Raw genomic sequence first — 23,802 nt, 5'->3', positions numbered from 1 at the left:
TGGCTACTGTAAGAGGTATTTAGACCATTTGATTTCCCAGATCCCTGTTGAGCCTTCCTGCTTGGTAGGAAACTCTGGGTTGCCTAGTGAAAGGAACACCTGTAAGTTTAAAGGAACAGGTTCCGATTATATGCATAACAAGATACATTCTGTGAATTAGCCTTTATTCTTCAGATAATTCTTTTCCTTTGCTGTATAATCTCTAAACTTCTTTAGTTCTGTTACACATATATATGTTATTACATAGGGAACATATATGTAATAACATATATGTTATATACGTTATTACACTAATGATAGCTGTTTTTCTTGATAGTTTTTAAGTTAGAAATAAGTTTGCATAATAGGTAAAACCTCATAACTTGATGTGGAATCCTGTTTTCAGACTTCTTCATGCTATAATACATTGCTTTTCTGGAACTGTGCCCACTGTTTGTAGATGTTGAATAACTGACTCATTTACCTTTGTCTAGCTTTCTTTTTCCAGGTCATCTGCACTACAGATGAAGGAAGTGTTAAGACACCTTTGATTCAATATGATACCAGCACTGGATTTGGTAAACGTTTAACTCAAATACTATTTAGTGTAGTATCTACTCATTTTCCTAAAGAAACATGCATGTTTGTTTATACATATTTGTGCTTCTCTATGCATACATGTTTGTTTATACATATGTATCTATACATCTTCCATACACCATGTGGAAGAAATTGTGTTAAGTGTTGTAAGAATTTTTTTAAGTCCTCTTGAAACTTACATTAGGCAAGGAGTTAGGGTAAACTCTTAAAATGCCGAATCATTGAATTGTAGATGCAGAGAGATATGACTAAACTTCTCTCCTAACCACAAATTCTGTCAATAAAGAGCTATATGAATTTGTGCACCAAAAAAAGTGAATTTATAGAGAAAGCCAGAGGAAAGAGAAAATACTCTAATGCCAATTTGTGTTGATAATAACGATAATATTCCAGATTCAGAGTTAGGGTTAGCAAAGTGTAGCCCCCCTCTCATGGAGTTCAATTTTTAATTTTAGTCACCTTCTCTCCCTCCCTTAAACATCCTCACCCCAGTGCTAAATGCTTCCCCTTTAATCAACTTGCCCTGACAATGTGGGTGTGAAGGCCAAGCAGACCCATCCAGTCCTTGAGGGGCTGCAAAGGGGGAAGGCTGTCAAAAGAGTAGGCGTTTACAGCTGTGTCTGTCTTTCTTCCTCTTGGCCACGAGCATTGGCTTTAGAAGAGCAGCTCCCTGGCCCTCTGCTGCATGGCAGCCTGCATGGCGGCTGCGTGGATCCAGAGGCTTCTGAGCTGGTGCTAGCAAAAGGCTGGGATGGAGATGATCTCTGAGACTTTCTCCCACTCAGATTGCCAGGCCGACGGCGATTCCACAGCTTAACGCTGTTCTGCAGTGATCCCATAAGCCTTTCCGAGTCTGCCCCGCTCATTCCAGCTTTCCCACAACCACAGACTTGACAGTCCTGCTACTCCCCATCCTTCGATCCTTCATCCCTGGAAAGCCCTTACTTAGCACAGGGACTGGCACAGGGTAAATGCTCATTAAATGTGAGCTACGTCTATCAGCCTCATGTGCAGAGAATCACATCAACTGAACTCTTAACACCTGAATAGAAATCAAAAGTAAGTGGTCCCTTTGCTAAAGGATTTCCATCCCTAGGAAGCTCTCCCAGGGCATTTGAGTGATGACTTGCAGAGCTTTTGTTACTTAACAGAGAGGCCAGAGTACAAGAAGTACTATAAAGACCACATGTTAGTGAGCACAAGCTGTTAACATCCCAATGGAAAATGGTATCTCATGTCTCAAAATCCAGTTTGCAAGAAACTTCGCAGGAACAGGGCTGTTGCATGAAGTGAGGGAACCCTGGATCCACACAGCATTGACTGTGTATGTAATGGGGTTTCTGTAGCAATATTAGTCTGGGATCCAATCCTCACATGAGCCCAGAAAGGACTGCTCCCCAGGCACACAGCTGTGAAGTAGGCTTTTCCCAAGGTTACTTTGGTAATAACCCTCTTAAAAAATCCCCTCATCCCCCCTCCAACTGTATTTCCCGGGAGCGTGCCAAGGCAGCTGCAATTTCCAACCTGAGAGGTGTCAGCAAGGTCTCCCAAGGGCTGTAAACTTCTCCTTACACCCACCGACCCACTGCACCATTTCCCCAGCCTGAACACAAGTGCAACAAAGCACTATACATGCCTTTCTAATTTATTAAACAACAGAGCAAGAAATCACAAAATTGCCTTCTGAAATAGCGTTTCCTTTTTCTGTCCCTGGGTTTTGCAGGCCTGGTGCTGACAACTCCTGGAGAAAAGAAAGGATCAGGGAACAAAAGCACGGAGTTCTACAGCGAGTTATGGTTCATAGTGTTAATGGCAATTCTGGGCTTGATCTTGTTGGCCATTTTTCTGTCCCTGATACTACAGAGAAAAATCCTCAAGGAACCATATATAAGAGAGAGGCCTCCTTTAGTGCCTCTTCCAAAGCGGATGTCTCCATTGAATGTATACCCACCGGGGGAAACCCATATGGTATGTCTCTAAAGGCGGCCTCGTTTCTCTATCACTGGACTAAAATATTTGTTTGTATTTAGAAGGAAATATTTTCAGAGCCATAGTAGCAAGGGACTAGATGACACTTATGTTTGGCTAAATGTGGAGACCAAGGGAGACTAACCCTAGAAGAGCATTCTCAACTTTGGCTGCATGTTAGAATCACCTGGTGCTACAGACTGAATATTTGTGTCCCCCCAAAATTCATGTGTTGAAACCCTAATCCCAAGTGTGATGGTATATGGGGGAAGGGCCTTTGGGAGGTAGTTAGGTCATGAGGGTGGAGCCCTCATGAATGGGATTAGTGCCCTTATAAAGAGACCCCAGGGAGCTCCCTTGTCCTTTCCACCATGTGAGGAAGTGGGCCCACACCAGACACTCAATCTGCTGGCACCTTGATCTTGGACTTCCCAGCCTCCAGAATTTAAGAAATAAATTTCTGTTGCCTGTAGGTCACCCAGTCCATGGTATTCTGTTATAGCAGCCCTAATGGGCTAAGACATCTGGGAAAGTTTTTAAAATGCTGATACCTGGGGCTTATCCCAGAAATTCTGATTTCATTGGCCTTGGATGGGGCCTGGGGATTGGTATTCTTTTTTTAACTCCGAAAGTGATTCTAATGTGCACCAGGGGTGAGTATTTCTGCTTTGTAGTTGTAAGTCAGGGGATGGTGGAGGAGAGTTGTATATTGAAATCACCTGGAGAATTTATAGGTTATATTACTGTGTAACTTGGGGAATTAGAAATAAAAGGGGAGATAGGGAAGGACTTAAGTGCCAGCAGTCCTGGGTCTGTTCTTGACCCTGACACCCTGCGCCAGTGCAGATGGATGACTCCTTGTGGCTCCAGACCACGGACCACCTACTGCCAAGATGGAGGTCAGGCAAAGATCTGGGGGGTGAAGGTCACACGGAGGGTGACACAAGGCATCGCTGCATCAAGCACTCATTGAAGAGGTAAAAGATGACTGAATCCCATGGTGCAGTCTGGCCTGGGGCTGTGTCTACCTGGGCAAGGAAAGGCTGTAATTTATAAATCCCCCAGGTACCAGTCTGCTCCCCAAACTGTGTGCCAAAATGCATCTGCCCAAGGGGACCCCTTTTCCCCAGTTTGCACAAAAGTTCTATATGAGCTAGTGGCCACCCTGTGCAGCTGAAATTCTGATCACCAATTCCAATGTGTGGGGAGGCTTTCCACACCAACAGGCAATTCTCTGACACCAGCTGGGTGTCCTGCAGTTCAACTAAATTCTGACACTGTCTACCCAGAGATAGCATCAGATTCCACAGGGGAAGGGCTCAGTCCTACAAGACTCTTGTCCCCTCTGTGTCCCCTTCCCCGCCAACCTCAGACGCCAATCACAAGTCCAGATTGTCACCTGTGCTTCTGACCTACTGGCTACAGATTGGGGGTTCCAGTGACCAAATCCTTGGGTTTCTTAATTCGTTAACGAATTTAATGAACAGTAATGAATTTTAAATTTGTTAACATTTTCAAGATAACAAAGCATAAATTGAGTCCAGCTAAGTTTAAGTGCAGATTCTACTTGTACAGTCAGCCCTATATATCTGCAGATTCCACACCCACAGACACAGAGGGCTGACCATGAGAATTGAGCATCCTCGGATTTTAGTACCCATGGGAGGGAGTCCTGGAGCCAAATCCCCTTGGACACCGAGGGACAGTTGTAATTACTGGCTTGAGATCCTTTCATTCTCTGCAATACTAAACAAATAATGCAGTATCACCTCAACACTTAGCAATTAGTTTCTACTCACTGAGTGATTTAAATCGCCAAACTCTTATATTATGAAAATGCATCTCCAGATAGTATTAATGTGTGGGTATGATTATACTGTGCTTGGAGAAACATAAAGAATTTGGGTTTTGGTTTTTTTTTAATTTTATTGAAGTATAGTTGATTTACAACGTTGTGTTAATTTATGCTATAGAGCAAAGTGATTCAGTTATACATATATATATTCTTTTTCACATTTTTTCGATTGTGGTTTATCAAAAGATATTGAATAGAGTTCTCCTGCTGTACAGTAGGCACTTGTTGTTTATCCATCCTGTATACAATAGTTTGAATCTGCTAATCCCAAACTTCCAATCCTTACCTCCCTCATCGCCCTGCCCCTTGACAACCACAAGTCTGTTCTCTGTGTCCTTGAGTCTGTTTCTGTTTCGTAGATAAGTTCATTTGTGTCATATTTTAGATTCCATCATAAGTGATACCATATGATATTTGTCTTTCTCTTTCTGACTTACTTTGCTTAGGAGGTTAATCTCTAGGTCCATCCATATTGCTGCAAATGGCATTATTTCATTCTTGTTTATGGCTGAGTAATATTCTCTTATATAAATATAGCACTCTTCTTTATCCATGCATCTGTCAATGGACATGTAGGTTGTTTCCATGTTTGGGGTATTGTAAATAGTGCTTTTATGAACATTGGTGTGCATGTATCTTTTAGAATTAGAGTTTTGTCCTGATATAAGCCCAGGAGTGGGATTGCTGGATCATATGGCAACTCTATTTTTAGTTTTTGAGGACCATCCATCCTGTTTTTTATAGTGGCTGCACTGATTTACATTCCCACCAACAGTGTAGGAGGGTTCCCTTTTCTATACTCGCCCACCAGAACTTGTTATTTTTAGACTTTTTAATGATGACTAGTCTGTCCAGTGTGAGGTGGTACCTCACTGTAGTTTCGATTTGCATTTCTCAAATAATTAGCAATGTTGAGCATCTTTTCATGTGCCTGTTGGACATGTGTATGTCTTCTTTGGAGAAATGTCTACTGAGGTCTTCAGCCCACTTCTCAGTTAGGTTGTCTGTTTTTTTTATTATTAAGTTGTATGACTTGTTTGTATATTTTGTAAATTAAGCCCTTATCATTTGCATCATTTGCAAATATTTTCTCCCAGTCCATAGCTTGTCTTTTCACTTTATTTATGGTTTCCTTTGCTATGCAAAAGCTTATAAGTTTGATTAGGTCTCAATTAGTGACTTTTTCCTTTTATTTTTTTAACATCTTTATTAGAGTATAATTGCTTTACAATGTTGTGTTAGTTTCTGCTGTATAACAAAGTGAATCAGCTATATGTATACATATATCCCCATATCCCCTCCCTCTCGAGTCTCCCTCCCACCCACCCTATCACACCTCTCTAAGTGGTCACAAAGCACCGAGCTATTCTCCCCATGTTATGCAGCTGCTTCCCACTAGCTATCTATTTTACATTTGGTAGTGTACATCTGTCCATGCCATTCTCTCACTTCGTCCCAGCTTACCCTTCCCCCTCCCCATGTCCTCAAGTCCATTCTCTATGTCTGTGTCTTTATTCCTGTCCTGTACCTGGGTTCATCAGAAGCATATTTTTCTTTCTAGATTCCATATATATGTGTTAGCATACAGTATTTGTTTTTCTGACTTACTTCACTCTGTATGACAGACTCTAGGTCCATTCACCTCACTACAAATAACTCAATTTCATTTCTTTTTATGGCTGAGTAATATTCCATTGTATATACATGCCACGTCTTCTTTATCCATTCATCTCTTGATGGACACTTAGGTTGCTTTCATGTCCTGGCTATTGTAAATAGTGCTGAAATGAACATTGTGGTACATGACTCTTTTTGAATTATGGTTTTCTCGGGGTATATGCCCAGTAGCGGGATTGCTGGGTCATCTGGTAGTTCTATTTTTAGTTTTTTAAGGAACCTCTATACTGTTCTCCATAGTGGCTGTATCTATTTACATTCCCACCAACAGTGCAAGAGGGTTCCCTTTTCTCCACACCCTCTCCAGCATTTATTGTTTGTAGATTTTTTCATGATGGCCATTCTGACTGGTGTGAGGAGACACCTCACTGTAGTTTTGATTTGCATTTCTCTAATGATTAGTGTTGCTGAGCATCCTTTCATGTGTTTGTTGACAATATGTATACCTTCTTCAGAGAAATGTCTCTTTAGGTCTTCTGCCCATTTTGGATTGGGTTGTTTGTTTTTTTCATATTGAGCTGCATGAGCTGTCTTCTGTATTTTAGAGATTAATCCTTTGTCAGTTGACTCATTTGCAAATATTTTCTCCCATTCTGAGGGTTGTCCCGTTCTGAGGCCAGACACTATAAAACTCATAGAGGAAAGCATAGGAAGAACACTCTTTGACATAAATCACAGCAAGATCCATTTTGTTTTAATTTTATTGCCCTGGGAGACTGACCTAAGAAAACAATAGTACAATTTATGTCAGAGTATGTTTGGCTTATGTTCCCTTCTAGGAGTTTTATGGTGTCATGTCTTATATTTAAGTCTTTAAGCCATTTTGAGTTTATTTTTGTGTATGGTGTGAGGGTGTGTTCTAACTTCATTGATTTTCATGCAGTTGTCCAACTTTCCCAACAGGACTTACTGAAGAGACGCTTTTTCCCATTGTATATTCTTGCTTCCTTTGTCAGAGGTTAATTGACCATAGGTGTGTGGGTTAATTTCTGGCCTCTCTAATCAGTTCCATTGATACCTATGTCTTTTTGTGCCAATACCATGCTATTTGATTACTGTAGCTTTCTAGTATTGTTCCAACAACCTACTCCTTGGGTTCAAATAATTTGCTAGAATAAGTCACAGAACCCAGAGAAACATCTTACTTGCTGGATCACCAGTTTCTTCTAAAAGGATATAAATCAGAAACAGCTGTTAGAAGAGATGCACAGAACTACAGATGGGGGAAGGACGCAGAGCTTCCATGCCCTCTCTGATCACTCCACTTTCCCAAAATCTCCAGGTGTTCGGCAACCTGGAAGGTCTCTGAACGCCATTTTGGGGGGTTTTCCGGAGGCTTCATTACATAGACATGATTGATTAAATTATTGGCCACTGATCATTGATTCAACCCCCATTCCTTCTCCCCTCCCTGGAGATCAGGGAGTTGGACTGAAATTTCCAGCCCTCTAATCAGGGGGTTGGTTTCCCAGGCAACCAGTAGTCAACCTTAGGTGCAACCAAAAGTCACTTCATTAACATAACAAAAGACACCTGTGTCAGTCTAATCATTTGGGAAATCCTAAGGATTTTAGAAGCCCTGTACCAGAAACGGGATGAAGACCTAATATATATATTTCTCATTATAAATCAGTTATCACAGCAGCACCCAGATAAAGCACAGAAACCTGGGCAAACTGCTTAAGTTTCGATCCTTCAGAAAACAGAGATGAGGGAACGCTAGCATTGTCCACCTTCCATATCTCTTCAGTCTTCAAGGACACAGCAATGACAGAGGTCAATGCCCTGATGAAGCTGTATTGTGGCCAAGTAGCAGAATAGGGGGGGGGGCATGAGAGGGCAGCTGGTCCTCGTAGACCCGTGGACTGTGGTGGATGCAGAGGCAGCTGGGGGAAAGCGAAGTGATGGCGGGGAAGCAAGGATAGATGCCACCCACGTCCCTTAGCCTGGGCTCCCTCGCTATCCACATCTCCCCCCTTCACTCTCCTGGCTCCGTCCTCCAAACCTCCTTCCTCTCTGAGCACATCAAGCTCTGCCTGCGGGGCAGCTGCTGAATGCAGGGCTGTTGAGTGGGCAGTTCAGGCGCTGGGGCCGTGTGCTTCTGTTCAGGGGAGAGCCCTGAGGAGGCTCTCACTGAGGGGCTGACTCTGCAGAACTTTCCCTTGTTGCAGAGTAACGTTCTCTCTCCGACTCCGACGAGGCCGTGCTCTTAGACAGAGGATGCACCACTGCTGGAGGGAAGTGCATGGAAGAGCCAGGCAGGCCGAAGGATCCCTTAGGCGATCTGGGAAATGAGTTAAATCAACCCTGAGGTGCATCGAGTGTGTGGAGAAGGTGGATGGGATCACCCGGGTTTATCGACACTGTCCCTCCACCCATCCCTACAGCCCAGCCCCTCTGCCTCCTAGACCTTCCTGAGGAGGAATCCAGTTTTGCCCGTTTGGGTAGGTTAGTGATCAAGAAACGAGCAGCTCATCCCTGTGGGCAAGTTACACTCGATGGTTCCGTTGCTTGGAGTTATCCTGAGTCTTGTTAAGCTCTGTTTTGTCAAAGTAAGACCCCTGAATATCGGTATCAGCATCACATGGGAGGCTGACCTGCGTCTCAGAGGAAGAAACCTGAGAGTCTGCCGTTTCCAGCAACCTTGGAAAGGCTGATGCTCAGTGAAGTTTGAGAATAGCCCTGAATGAATGAAAAGATAACACAGTTGCTGTGAGCAGTGTGTACAGTCCGATGACCAATAAGACCCAGTTGAGGGTGGTGACTGCATGATTCCACTTAGATGAGGTTTTTAAATCGTCAAACTCAGGGAAGCAAAGACTAGAATGGTGGTTGCCAGGGGCTGTGGGAGGGGGAAATGGGGAGTTGATAATGAACAGGTGGAAAGCTTCAGTAATGCAAGATGAAGTTCTAGAACTCTGCTGTACCACATGGTCCTACAGAGAACAGCGCTGTATTGCTGAGAGGGTAGATCTCTTACTGCAAGACAATAAAATTAAATTAAAAAACAAACAGCTGAGACTGCTGATGAGTCCTTGCAGTCCTGACAGGATCCAGGCCCAGCCCCCTGTGGGCGGGGACATAGGCTTCAGCTGAGAGGAGCAGGCAGAGGAATTCAAACTCCCTCCTCCTCTCCTCCCCTGAGCACCCCGGCAAAGCAGAGTGGCACCCACCTGATTGACCTCTGCCGAGGGGCCAGGACAGAGTGAGGAGGGGAAGGGGAGGGGGCCGGCTGGCTCTGGGGGCTCTGGGCCCAGAGAAGGGGCTGGTCATCAGAAGGGAGGGTGCTACTTGCAGGCCCCGGAGCATTCCCAGAAGTGATACCTGGGGTCTGCCGGGGTGCCAGGCAGTGTTCCCCAACCCATTGAATCAGTTTAACTCTACCCAGTGGACGAAAGTTCCTTACAAGCTTGCTTTTCTAAAACCTCTTTGAAACTAAACTGTTCTCACAGTGTTGGAGAACTGGATGATTATTAGCAAAGGTTAGTCAAACTGAAGAGAAGACACTTTGCATTAATAGAACAAAAGCAAGAGCTGATGCGGATGTCCGTGCGCTCTGGAACCTGCAGGTATGAATCTGAATGAGAGCCACCTGCATTCACCTGCTCTGTTCCCAGGCTGACTTGCTTTTCCCTTGAGTAGGTCAATGCTAGCTACCCCTACAGCGCACGCGCGCACGCACACACACACCGTCATCTGACAAGCCCTGGTTTCTGGCTGCTGCAAACCTGTCCCAGGCACTCCTGTCCTCTGAACAGGTAAGATACTCTTTACCATCAGAGTCAAATTGGTAGAAATGTTTTCAGCTCAACCTTGAACAGAGAAAAATGGGGCAGAGGTGCCCGACAAAGGGAGAACTTTTTCTATTGTTTACTTCTAAATGTGTTAACATTGTCAAGATCACTCAGCAGAAATTGAGTCCAGCTAAGTTTAAGTGTAGCTTTGCTGTGTTTTTTTTGCGGTACGCGGGCCTCTCACTGTTGTGGCCTCTCCCGTTGCGGAGCACAGGCTCCGGACGCGCAGGCTCAGCGGCCATGGCTCACGGGCCCAGCCGCTCCGCGGCATGTGGGATCCTCCCGGACCGGGGCACGAACCCACGTCCCCTGCATCGGCAGGCGGACTCTCAACCACTGCGCCATCAGGGAAGCCCCATGTAGACTTTTTAATGATGGCCATTCTGACCTGTGTTAGGTGGTACTTCACTGTAGTTTTGATTACCTTTTCTCTAATAACTAGTGAATATGAGCATATTTTCATGTGACTCTTGGCCACCCGTATGTCTTCTTTGGGGATATGTCTGTTTAGGTCTTCTGCCCATGTTTCAATTGGGTTGTTTTATTTTTATTTATTTTATTTTTATTATTATTATTAGTGTGTGTGCGCTGCATTGTGCGGCTTGCAGGAATTTAGTTCCCTGACCAAGGATTGAAATTGGCCATGGCAGTGAAAGCACCAATCCTAACCCCTGGACCACCAGGGAAGTTCTGGGGTTGTTTGTTTTTTCTCACTGAGTTGTTTGTACATTTTAGAAATTAAACCCTTATTGGTCGCATCATTTGCAAATATTTTCTCCCAGACTGTAGGTTGTCTGTTTGGTTTATGGTTTCGTTTCCTGTGCAAAAGGTTATAAGTTTGATTAGGTCCCATTTGTTTATTTTTGCTTTTATTTCTATTGCCTTGGGAGACCTAAAAAAAATCAGTATTATTTATGATTTTAGGTCAGAAAATGCTTGGCCTTTGTTTCCTTCTAGGAGTTTTTTGGTGTCGCGTCTTATATTTAAGTCTTTAAGCCATTTTGAGTTTATTTTTGTGTATGGTGTGAGGGTGTGTCTAACTTCATTGATTTTTATGCAGGTGTCCAACTTTCCCAACAGGACTTACTGAAGAGACGTTTTTCCCATTATATATTCTTGCTTCCTTTGTCAGAGGTTAATTGACCATAGGTGTGTGGGTTTATTTCTGGCCTCTCTATTCAGTTCCATTGATACCTATGTCTTTTTGTGACAATACCATGGTATTTGATTACTGTAGCTTTCTAGTATTGTTCCAACAACCTACTCCTTGGGTTCAATTAATTTGCTAGTACAAGTCACAGCACCCAGAGAAACATTTTACTTGCTGGATCACCACTTTCTTCTAAAAGGATGTAAATCAGAAACAGCTGTTAGAAGAGATGCACAGAACTACAGATGGGGGAAGGACGCAGAGCTTCCATGCCCTCTGTGATCACTCCACTTTCCCAAAATCTCCAGGTGTTCGGCAACCTGGAAGGTCTCTGAACGCCATTTTGGGGGGTTTTCCGGAGGCTTCATTACATAGACATGATTGATTAAATTATTGGCCACTGGTCATTGATTCAACCCCCATTCCTTCTCCCCTCCCTGGAGATCAGGGAGTTGTACTGAAATTTCCAACCCTCTAATCAGGGGGTTGGTTTCCCAGGCAACCAGTAGTCAACCTTAGGTGCAACCAAAAGTCACTTCATTAATATAACAAAAGACACCTGTGTCAGTCTAATCATTTGGGAAATCCTAAGGATTGTAGAAGCCCTGTACCAGAAACGGGATGAAGACCTAATATATATATTTCTCATTATAAATCAGTTATCACAGCAGCACCCAGGTAAAGCACAGAAACCTGGGCAAACTGCTTAAGTTTCAGTCCTTCAGAAAACAGAGATGAGGGAACGCTAGCATTGTCCACCTTCCATATCTCTTCAGTCTTCAAGGACACAGCAATGACAGAGGTCAATGCCCTGATGAAGCTGTATTGTGGCCAAGTAGCAGAATAGGGGGGGCATGAGAGGGCAGCTGGTCCTCGTAGACCCGTGGACTGTGGTGGATGCAGAGGCAGCTGGGGGAAAGTGACGTGGTGGCGGGGAAGCAAGGAAGATGCCACCCACGCCCCTTAGCCTGGGCGCCCTCGCTATCCACATCTCCCCCCTCCACTCTCCTGGCTCCGTCCTCCAAACCTCCTTCCTCTCTGAGCACGTCAGGCTCTGCCTGCGGGGCAGCTGCTGAATGCAGGGCTGTTGAGTGGGCAGTTCAGGCGCTGGGGCCGTGTGCTTCTGTTCAGGGGAGAGCCCTGAGGAGGCTCTCACTGAGGGGCTGACACTGAAGAACTTTCCCTTGTTGCAGAGTAACGTTCTCTCTCCGACGAGGCCGTGCTCTTAGACAGAGGATGCACCACTGCTGGAGGGAAGTGCATGGAAGAGCCAGGCAGGCCGGAGAGGTCTGTTAGGTGATCTGGGAAATGAGTTAAATCAACCCTGCGGTGCATCGAGTGTGTGGAGAAGGTGGAAGGGATCACCCGGGTTTATCAACACTGTAACATGACGTCCAGTTACAGAAAACTTACCCACAGAAGGGTAGCATCCAGGACTGGGTTCAGTGATCAGTTCTGTCCCTCCACCCATCCCTACAACCCAGCCTCTCTGCCTCCTAGACCTTGCTGAGGAGGAATCCAGTTTTGCCCGTTTGGGTAGGTTAGTGATCAAGAAACGAGCAGCTCATCCCTGTGGGCAAGTTACACTCGATGGTTCCGTTGCTTGGAGTTATCCTGAGTCTTGTTAAGCTCTGTTTTGTCAAAGTAAGACCCCTGAATATTGGTATCAGCATCACATGGGAGGCTGACCTACGTCTCAGAGGAAGAAACCCGAGAGTCTGCCATTTCCAGCAAGCTTGGGAAGGCTGATGCTCAGTGAAGTTTGAGAATAGCCCTGAATGAATGAAAAGGTAACACAGTTGCTGTGAGCAGTGTGTACAGTCCGATGACCAATAAGACCCAGTTGAGGGTGGTGACTGCATGATTCCACTTAGATGAGGTTTTTAAATCGTCAAACTCAGGGAAGCAAAGACTAGAATGGTGGTTGCCAGGGGCTGTGGGAGGGGGAAATGGGGAGTTGATAATGAACAGGTGGAAAGCTTCAGTAATGCAAGATGAAGTTCTAGAACTCTGCTGTACCACATGGTCCTACAGAGAACAGCACTGTATTGCTGAGAGGGTAGATCTCTTACTGCAAGACAATAAAATTAAAAAACAAACAGCTGAGACTGCTGATGAGTCCTTGCAGTCCTGACAGGATCCAGGCCCAGCCCCCTGTGGGCGGGGACATAGGCTTCAGCTGAGAGGAGCAGGCAGAGGAATTCAAACTCCCTCCTCCTCTCCTCCCCTGAGCACCCCGGCAAAGCAGAGTGGCACCCACCTGATTGACCTCTGCCGAGGGGCCAGGACAGAGTGAGGAGGGGAAGGGGAGGGGGCCGGCTGGCTCTGGGGGCTCTGGGCCCAGAGAAGGGGCTGGTCATCAGAAGGGAGGGTGCTACTTGCAGGCCCCGGAGCATTCCCAGAAGTGATACCTGGGGTCTGCCGGGGTGCCAGGCAGTGTTCCCCAACCCATTGAATCAGTTTAACTCTACCCAGTGGACGAAAGTTCCTTACAAGCTTGCTTTTCTAAAACCTCTTTGAAACTAAACTGTTCTCACAGTGTTGGAGAACTGGATGATTATTAGCAAAGGTTAGTCAAACTGAAGAGAAGACACTTTGCATTAATAGAACAAAAGCAAGAGCTGATGCGGATGTCCGTGCGCTCTGGAACCTGCAGGTATGAATCTGAATGAGAGCCACCTGCATTCACCTGCTCTGTTCCCAGGCTGACTTGCTTTTCCCTTGAGTAGGTCAATGCTAGCTACCCCTACAGCGCACGCGTGTGCACACACACACACACCCACACACACCCTCATCTGACAAGCCCTGGTTTCAGGGCTGCTGTAAACCTGTCCCAGGCACTCCTGTCCTCTGAACAGGTAAGATACTCTTTACCATCAGAGTCAAATTGGTAGAAATGTTTTCAGCTCAACCTTGAACAGAGAGAAATGGGGCAGAGGTGCCCGACAAAGGGAGAACTTTTTCTATTGTTTACTTCTAAATGTGTTAACATTTTCAAGATCACTCAGCAGAAATTGAGTCCAGCTAAGTTTAAGTGTAGGTTTTACTTGTACAGTCAGCCCTATGAGTCTACACGTTCCACACCCACAGACACAGAAGGCTGATTATGGGACTGGAGCATCTTTGGATTCTGGTACCCATGGCGGGGTCCTGCAGCCAACCCCCCTTGGATACCGAGAGACAATTGTAATTACTGGCTTGCAGATCCTTTCATTCTCTGCAATACTAAGCAAATAATGCAGTGTTACCGTGGTACTAAGCACTTAGTTTCTACTCACCGAGTAATTTAAATTGCAGAACTCTATATATATGAAAATGCATCTGCAGATAGCATATTAATGTGTGGGTATGATTATGCTATTCTTGGAGAAACACAAAGAATTTGTTTTAGTGGTTTTTTTAAATGAAGTAGAGTTGATTCATCGTGTTGTGTTCATTTCTGCTGTACAGCAAAGTGATTCAGTTTTATACACAGACACACACACGTTTTTTTATATTCATTTCCATACTGGCTTATCTGAGGATATTGAATATAGTTGCCTGTGCTATAGAGTAGGGCCTTGTTGTTTATCCATCACATATAAGATAGTTTGCATCGCTAATCCCAAACTCCCCATCCATCCCTCCCCCACGCCCCTTCCCATTGGCAACCACAAGTCTCTCCTCTGTGTCTGTGAGTCTGTTTCTGTTTCGTATATAGATGCATTTGTTTTATATTTTAGATTCCATCATAAGTGATATTTGTCTTTCACTTTTTGACTTACTTCACTTAGTATGATAATCTCTCGACCCATCCATGTTGCTGCAAATGGCATTATTTTATTCTTTATTATGGCTGAGTAATATTCCATTGTATAAATATACCACATCTTCCTTATCCACACATCTGTCCAGGGACGTTTAGGTTGTTTCCATGTCTTGGATATTGTACATAGTGCTGATGTGAAATTGTGGTGCATGTATCTTTTCGAATTAGAGTTTTGTCTGGATATATGCCCTGGAGTGGGATTGCTGGATCATATAGCAACTCTATTTTCAGTTCTTTTGAGGAACGTCCATACTGTGTTCCGTAGTGGCCGCACCAACTGACATTCCCACCAAGAATGTAGGAGGGTTCCCTTTTCTCCACACCTCCTCCAGCAGTTGTTATTTGTAGACTTTTTAAGGATGGCCATTCTGACCAGTGTTAGGTGGTACTTCATTGTATTTTTGATTACCATTTCTCTAATAACTAGTGAATATGAGCATCTTTTCATGTGCCTCTCAGCCAGCCGTATGTCTTCTTTGGAGATATGTCTATTTAGGTCTTCTGCCCATCTTTCAATTGGGTTGTCTTATTTTTATTTATTTAATTATTATTATTATTATTGTGTGTGTGTGTGTGTGTGTGTGTGTGTGCTGCATTGTGCAGCTTGCAGGATTTTAGTTCCCTGACCAAGGATTGAAATTGGGCCACGGCAGTGAAAGCACCAATCCTAATCCCTGGACCACCAGGGAAGTTCTGGGGTTGTTTGTTTTTTCTCAATGAGTTGTATGAGCTTGTACATTTTAGAAATTAAGCCCCTTGGGCTTCCGTGGTGGCACAGTGGTTGAGAGTCCGCCTGCCGATGCAGGTGACGTGGGTTCATGCCCCGGTCCGGGAAGATCCCACAAGCCGTGGAGCGGCTAGGCCCGTGAGCCATGGCTGCTGAGCCTGCGCGTCCGGGGCCCATGCTCCGCAACGGGAGAGGCCACAACAGTGAGAGACCCATGTACCAGAAAAAACAAAAAAGAAATTAAGCCCTTATTGGTCGCATCATTTGCAAGTATTTTCTCCCAGACTGTAGATTGTCTTTCTGTTTGGTTTATGGTTTCGTTTCCTGTGCAAAAGGTTATAAGTTTGATTAGGTCCCATTTGTTTATTTTTGCTTTTATTTCTATTGCCTTGGGAGACCTAAAAAAAATCAGTATGATTTATGATTTTATGTCAGAAAATGCTTTGCCTATGTTCCCTTCTAGGAGTTTTTTGGTGTCGTGTCTTATATTTAAGTCTTTCAGCCATTTTGAGTTTATTTTTGTGTATGGTGTGAGGGTGTGTTCTAACTTCATTGATTTACATGCAGCTGTCCAACTTTTCCAACACCACTAGCTGAAGAGACTGTCTTTTCCCCATTGTATATTCTTGCCTCCTTTGTCAAAGGTGAATTGACCATAGGTGTGTGAGTTTATTTCTGGGCTCTCTATTCTGTTCCATTGATCCATATGTCTTTTTGTGCCAATACCACACTGTTTTGATTACTGTAGCTTTGTAGTATTGTCTGAAGTCTTGGAGGGTTATGCCTCCTGCTGTTTTCTTTTTCCTCAAGATTGTTTTGGCAAGTCTGGGTGTTTTATGGTTCCATATAAATTTTAGTATTATTTGATCTAGTTCAGTGAAAAATGTCATGGGTAATTTGATAGGGATCACATTAAATCTGTAGATTGCTTTGGATAGTATGGCCATTTTAACAATATTCTTCCAATCCAAAGACATGTAATGTCTTTCCAGTTCTTTGAATCATCTTGAATTTACTTTATTAATGTTTTGTGTTTCTCAGCATGTAAGTCTTTCATCTCCTTGGTGAGGTTTATTCCTAAGTATTTTTTTTGGGATGCAACTTTAAAGGGTATTGTTTGTTTGCATTCCCTTTCTGATATTTCATTGTTAGTGTAAAGAATTGCAACCAATTTCTGTATATTAATTTTGTATCCAGCTACCATGCTGAATTTGTTTATCAGTTCTAGTAGTTTTTTTGTGGCATCTTTTGGGTATTCTAGATATAATATCTTGTCATCTGTTTATAATGATAATTTTACCTCCTCCCTACCAATTTGAACACGTTTTATTTTTCTTGTCTAATTGCTATGGCTAGGACTGGCAATTCTATTTTGAATAGAAGTGGTGAGAGTAGGCATGCTTGTCTTTTTCCAGATTTTAACAGGAAGGCTTTCAGCTTTTCACCATTGAATATTATACTGGTTGTGGGTTTGTCATAAATAGCTTTTATTATGTTGAGATATGTTCCCTCTATACCCACTTTCATAAGGGGTTTTATCATGAATGGATATTGAATTTTATCAAATGCTTTTTCTGCATCTATTGAGATGATCATGTGGTTTTGTCTTTTCTTTTGCTGATGAGGTGTATCACATTGATTTGCATATGTTGAACCATCCTTTTGACTCTGGGATGAACTCAAATTGGTTGTGGTGTATGATCTTTTTTATGTGTTGTTGGATTCAGTTTGCTAGTATTTTATTGAGAATTTTTACACCTATATTCATCAAAGATATTGGCCTGAAATTTTCTTTTTTGGTAGTGCCTTTGTCTGATTTTGGTATCAGGGTGGCAGTGTCTTCATAGAATGTCTTTTGAAGTGTTCCTTCCTCTTCAATCTTTTGGAAGAGTTTGAGAAGGATCAGTATGCATTCTTCTTTGTATGTTTGGTAGAATCCACATGTGAAGACATCTGGTTCTGGAGTTTTGTTTGTAAGGAGTTTTTTGAAATTACAGATTCTGTTTCACTTCTAGTGATCAGTCTGTTCAAGTTACCTATTTCTTCTTGATTCAGTTTTGGTGCATTGTATGTTTCTAGAAACTTGTCCATTCCTTCTAGATTGTCCAATTTGTTGACATAAATTGTTCACAGTATTCTCTTATTCCCCCCCCCCCCCCGTGGTATCAGTTGTGATTTCTGCTCTTTCCTTTCTTATTTGTTTCTTTGTGTCTCCTCTCATTTCTTCTTGGTGAGCTTGGCCAGAGGTTTGTCTATTTTGTTTACTATCTCAAAGAACCAGCTCTTGGTTTTATTGATTTTTTTTCTATTGTCTTTTAATCTCTATTTATTTCCTCTCTGATCTTTGTTATCTCCTTCCTTCTGCTGACTTTAGGTTTTCTTTGTTCCTTTTCTCATTCTTTTAGGTGGTGGGTTTACGTTGTTTCCTAAAGAAGACCTCTATCACTATGAATTTCCATGTAAGAAATGCTTTTGCTGCATCCCATAAATTTTGTATGGCTGTGTTTTCATTGTCTCATTGCTTCAAGTATTTTTTAATTTCTTCTTTTTTGTTTTTGTTTTTGTTTTTTTTTTTTTTTTTGGTTTTCAGGGAAAAGTTTTTATTTTACTTATTTATTTTTTTATTTATTATTTTATGTTGGAGTATAGTTGATATACAATGTTGTGTTTCAGGTGTATAGCAAAGTGATTTAGTTATACATATACATATATTTATGCTGTTTCAGATTCTTTTCCTATGTAGGTTCTTACAGAGTATTGAGTAGAGTTCCTTGCACTATACTGTAGGTCCTTCTTGATTATCTATTTTATATATAGTGGTGTGTATATGTTAATCCCAACCTCCTAATTTATCCCTTGCCCCACCCCCACCTTTCCCCATTGGTAACCATAACTTTCTTTTCTATGTCTGTGAGTCTGTTTAATAATTAGCAGTTCTTTAATAATTAGCAATATAGAGCATCTTCTCATGTGCTTTTTGCCCATCTGTATGTCTTCTGTGGAGAAATGTTGATTTATGTCTTCTGCCCATTTTTTTTATTGTGTTTTTTTTTTTTAATATTGAGCTGCATGAGCTGTTTTTATATTTTGAAGATTAATCCCTTTGTGGTCACATCATTTGCAAATATTTTTTCTCATTCGGTGGGTTATCTTTTCGTTTTGTCAGTGGTTTCCTTTGTGGTGCAAAAGCTTTTTTTTTTTAATTTTTATTGGAGTAGAGTTGATTTACAATGTGTTAGTTTCACATGCACAGCAAAGTAAATCAGACTAATTATATATCTTTTAAAATTTTTATTGGAGTAGAGTTGATTTACAATGTTGTGTTAGTTTCACATGCACAGCAAAGTAAATCACACTAATTATATATATGTGTGTGTGTATATATAATATATATGCATATTATATATATTTTTTATATATATATAAAATCTTCATTCTTTTTCAGATTCTTTTCCCATATAGGTTATTACAGAATATTGAGTACAGTTGCCTGTGCTATATAGTAGGTCCTTATTCGTTATTAATTTTATACATAGTAGTTGGTATATGTTAATCCAAATCTCCTAATTTATCACTTACCCCAACACTTCCCCTTTGGTAACCTTAAGTTTGATTTCAAGATCTGTGAGTCTCTTTCTGTTTTGTAACTCGGTTCATTTGTATCATGTTTTAACTAGATTCCACATATAAGTGATATCATATGATATTTGTCTTTATCTGACTTACTTCGCTTAGTATGATAATTTCTAGGTCCATACATGTTGCTGCAACTGGCATTATTTCATTCTTTTTTAAAATTTTTATTTTATATTGCAGTGTAGTTGATTTACAATGTGTGTTAGTTTCAGCTGTACAGCAAAGTGATTTAGTAATACATATACATATGTCTATTCTTTTTCAGATTTTTTTCCAATGTAGGTTGTTACATGGTACTGAGTAGAGTTCCCTGTGCTATACATTAGGTCCCTGTTGATTATCTATTTTATATATAGTAGTTTGTATATGTTAATCCCAACCTCCTAATTTATTCCTCCCCCCACCTTTCCCCTTTTTGTAACCATAAGCTTGTTTTCTAAGGCTGTGAGTTTGTTTCTGTTTTGTAAATAAGTTCATTTGTATCATTTTTAGATTCCACATATAAGTGATATCATATATTTGTATTTTTCTGTCTGACTTACTTCACTTAGTATGATAAACTCTAGGTCCTTCCATATTGCTGCAAATGGCATTATTTCATTATTGTTTATGGCTGAGTAATATTCCATTATATATATGTACCACATCTTCTTTACTCATCTGTTGATGGACATTCACATTGCTTCCATGTCTTGGCTATTATACATAGTACTGCTGTGAACATTGGGGTGTGTGTATCTTTCTGAATTAGAGTTTTCCTCTTTTCTGGCTATATGTCCTGGAGTGGAATTACTGGATCATATGGTAGTTCTATTTTTAGTTTTCTGAGGAACCTCCATACTGTTTTCCACAGTGGCTGCACCAACTTACAGTCCCACCAGCAGTGGAGGAGGGTTTCCTTTTCTCCACACCCTCTCCAGCTTTTGTTATCTGTAGACTTTTTAATGATGGCCATTCTGACAGGTGTGCAGTGGTACCTTGTTGTACTTTTGATTTGCATTTCTCTAATATTCACAATGTTGAGCATCTTTTCATGTGCTTTTTGCCCACCTGTATGTCTTCTTTGGAGAAATGTCTATTTACATCTTCTGCCCATTTCTTGATTGGGATCTTTGTTTTTTTGATATAGAGCTGCATGAGCTATTTGTAAATTTTGGAGATCTATCCCTTTCAGTCACTTCATTTGCAGATATTTTCTCCCATTCTGTGGGTTGTCTTTTCATTTTGTTTATGGTTTCCTTTGCTGTGCAAAGCTTTTAAGTTTAATTAGGTCCTATTTGTTTATTTTTGATTTTATTTTCATTACTCTAGGGGTTGGATCCAATAAGATGCTGCAATTTAAGTCAAAGAGTGTTCTGCCTATATTTTCCTCTAAAAGTTTTACAGTATCCAGTTTAACATTTATGTATTTAATCCATTTTGAGTTTAGTTTTGTGTACAGTGTTAGAGAATGTTCTAATTTCATTCTTTTAAATTTAGCTGTCCAATTTTCCCAGAACAACTTCTTGAAGAGACTCTCTTCTCTTCATTGTATATTGTTGCCTCCTTTGTCATAGATTAATTGATCATAGTTGCCTGGGTTTATTTCTGGGCCTTCTATCATATTCCCTTGATCTCTATTTCTGTTTTTGTGCCAGTACCATACTGTTTTGATTACTGTAGCTTTATAGAATAGTCTGAAATCAGGAAGCCTGATCCCTACAGCTCTGTTTTTCTTTCTCAACATTGTTTTGGCTATTCAGGGTCTTTTGTGTTTCCATACACATTTTAAGATTTTTTGTTCTAGGTCTGCAAAAATACCAGTGGTAATATGATAGGGATAGCTTGAATCTGTAGACTGCCTTGGGTAGTATATTCATTTTGACCATATTGAGTCTTCCAATCCAAGAACATGGTATATCTTCCCATTTGTTTGAGTCATCGCCGATTTCTTTCATCAGTGTCTTATAGTTTTCAGAGTACAGGTGTTTTGCCTCCTTAGGTAGGTGTAGTCCTAGGTATTTTATTCTTTTTGATGTGATGGTAAATGGGATTGTTTCCTTAATTTTTCTTTCTGATCTTTCGTTGTTAGCATATAGAAATGCAACAGATTTCTGTGTATTAATTTTGTATCCTGCAACATTACCAAATTCATTGATGAGCTGTAGTTATCATCTGGTAACATCTTTAGGATTTTCTATGTATAGTATCATGTCATCTGCAAACATTGACCATTTTATTTCTTCTTTTCCAATTTGGATTCCTTTTATTTCCTTTTCTTCTCTGATTGCCATGGCTAGGACTTCCAAAACTTCCAAAGCTAGGACTATTCAAACTATGTTGAATAAAAGTAGTGAGAATAGACATCCTTGTCTTGTTCCTGACCTTAGAGGGAATGCTTTCAGCTTCTCACCTGAGAATGATGTTAGCTGTGGGTTTGTCATATATGGCCTTTATTATATTGAGGTATGTTCCCTCAATTCCCAGTTTCTGGAGAGTTTTTATCATAAATTGGTGTTGAATTTTGTCAAAAGCTTTTTCTGCATCTATTGAGATGATCATATGGTTTTATTCTTCAATTTGTTAATGTGGTGTATCACACTGGTTGATTTGTGGTATTGAAAAATCCTTGCATCCCTGGAATAAATCCCACTTGATCCTGGTGTATGATCCATCTAATGTATTGTTGGATTGGGTTTGCTAATATTTTGTTGAGGATTTTTGTTTCTGTGTTCATCAGTGACATAGTCCTGTAATTTTCTTTTTTTGTGATATCTTTGTCTGATTTTGGTATCAGGGTGATGGTGGCCTCGTAGAATGAATTTAGGAGTGTTCCTACCTCTGCAATATTTTGGAAGAGTTTCAGAAGGATAGGTGTTAACTCTTGTCTAAATGTTTGATAGAATTCGCCTGTGAAGCCATCTGGTCCTGGACTTTTGTTTCTTGGGAATATTTTAATCATTGTTTCAATTTCAGTGCTTGTGATTGGTCTGTTCATATTTTATATTTCTTCCTAGTTCAGTTTGGGAGATTGCACCTTTCTAAGCATTTGTCCATTTCTTCTAGGTTGTCCATTTTATTGGCATAGAGTTGTTTGTAGTAGTCTCTTATGATCATTTATATTTCTGTGGTGTCAGTTGTAATTTTTCCTTTTTCATTTCTAACTTTCTTGATTTGAAAGTTCATTTCTAACTTTCTTTTTTCCTTGATTGAGTCTGCATACGTTTTATCAATTTTGTTTATCCTTTCAAAGAAACAGCTTTTAGTTTCATTGATCTTTTCTATTGTTTTCTTCTCTATTTCGCTTTTTTCTGCTCTGATCTTTGTGATTTCTTTGCTTCTAATTTTGGGTTTTGTTTATTCTTCTCTAGTTGCTTTAGGTGTATGGTTAGGTTGTTTATTGGGGATTTTTCTTGTTTCTTGAGGTAAGAATGTATTGCTATATAATATTCCCTAATAAAACTGCTTTTGCTGAATCCCAGAGGTTCTGGATCATCGCATTCTCATTTTCATTTATCTCTAGGTATTTTTTTATTTCCTTCTTGATTTCTTCAATTATCCATTGGTTGTTTAGTAGAATATTGTTTAGCCTCCACGTGTTTCTGTGTTTCACAGGTTTTTTCTTGTAGTTGATTTCTAACGTGATAGTGTTGTGGTCAGAAAAGATACTTGATATGATTTCAGTTTTCTTAAATTTACCAAGGCTTGCTTTGTGGCCCAGCTTGTGATCTATTCTGGAGAATGTTCCATGAGCACTTGAAAATAATGTATATTCTGCTGCTTTCTGATGGAATGCCCTATAAATTTCAATTAAGTCTATCTGGTCTAACATAACATTAGAGGCCTGTGTTTTCTTATTGATTTTCTATCTGCATGATCTGTCCATTGATGTAAGTGGAGTGTTAAAGTCCCCCATATTGTTGTGCTACTGTCAATTTCTGTTTTTATGACTATTAGCATTTGCCTTATATATCGAGATGCTCATATATAGGGTGAATATATATTTAAAATTGTTATATCTTCTTCTTGGATTGATCCTGTGATGATTCTGCAGTGTAATTTTTTTGTCTCTTGTAACCGTCTTTATTTTAAAGTCTACTTTGTCTGATATGAGTATTGCTACCCCAAATTTCCTTTGATTTCCTTGTACATGGAATAACTTTTTCCATCCTCTCACTTTCAGTCTGTGTTTCCCTAGATCTGAAGTGGTTCTCTTGTAGACAGCATATATATGGGTTTTGTTTTTGTATCCATTCAGGCAGTCTATGTCTTTTGGTTGGAGCATTTAAACCACTTATATTTATGGTAATTACCAGTATGTATTTATTGCCATTTTGTTGATTATTTTGGAGCGGTTTTTGTTGGTCTTTTTGCTTCCCTTCCTCTTATGTTCTCTTCTTTAGTGATTCAGTGACTATCTTTAGTGTTGTGTTTGGATTCCTTTTTCTTTTTTGAGGGTATATCTATTGTAGATTTTTGATTTGCAATTACCATGAGGTTTTGATATAGCAGTCTATGTATATACAAGACTGTTTTAAGTTGCTAGTCTCTTAATTTCAAATGCATTTCCAATATCCTGCATTTGTACTCTCCTCTTCTCATGATTGCTGGTTTTGACAGCATATTTAT

At 40.9% G+C, this 23,802-nt stretch overlaps 1 protein-coding gene across 1 annotated transcript in view; it reads left to right on the top strand.

Annotated features, from left to right (window-relative positions):
- Positions 1-23,802, top strand: part of USH2A (usherin) — a 773,776-nt gene that overhangs the window by 728,875 nt on the left and 21,099 nt on the right. Inside the window, exons 68-69 of the mRNA XM_060289919.1 lie at positions 474-557; positions 2,303-2,547. Coding sequence (XP_060145902.1) covers positions 474-557; positions 2,303-2,547 — 329 coding nt within the window. The remainder of the gene's footprint in view (positions 1-473; positions 558-2,302; positions 2,548-23,802) is intronic.

The sequence above is a fragment of the Globicephala melas genome, chromosome 1 (genome assembly GCF_963455315.2).
Source record: "Globicephala melas chromosome 1, mGloMel1.2, whole genome shotgun sequence".
NCBI classification, from domain to species: Eukaryota; Metazoa; Chordata; class Mammalia; order Artiodactyla; family Delphinidae; genus Globicephala; species Globicephala melas.
Note: the sequence above shows the minus strand (reverse complement) of the source record. Positions and strands in the feature narration are given on the sequence as shown.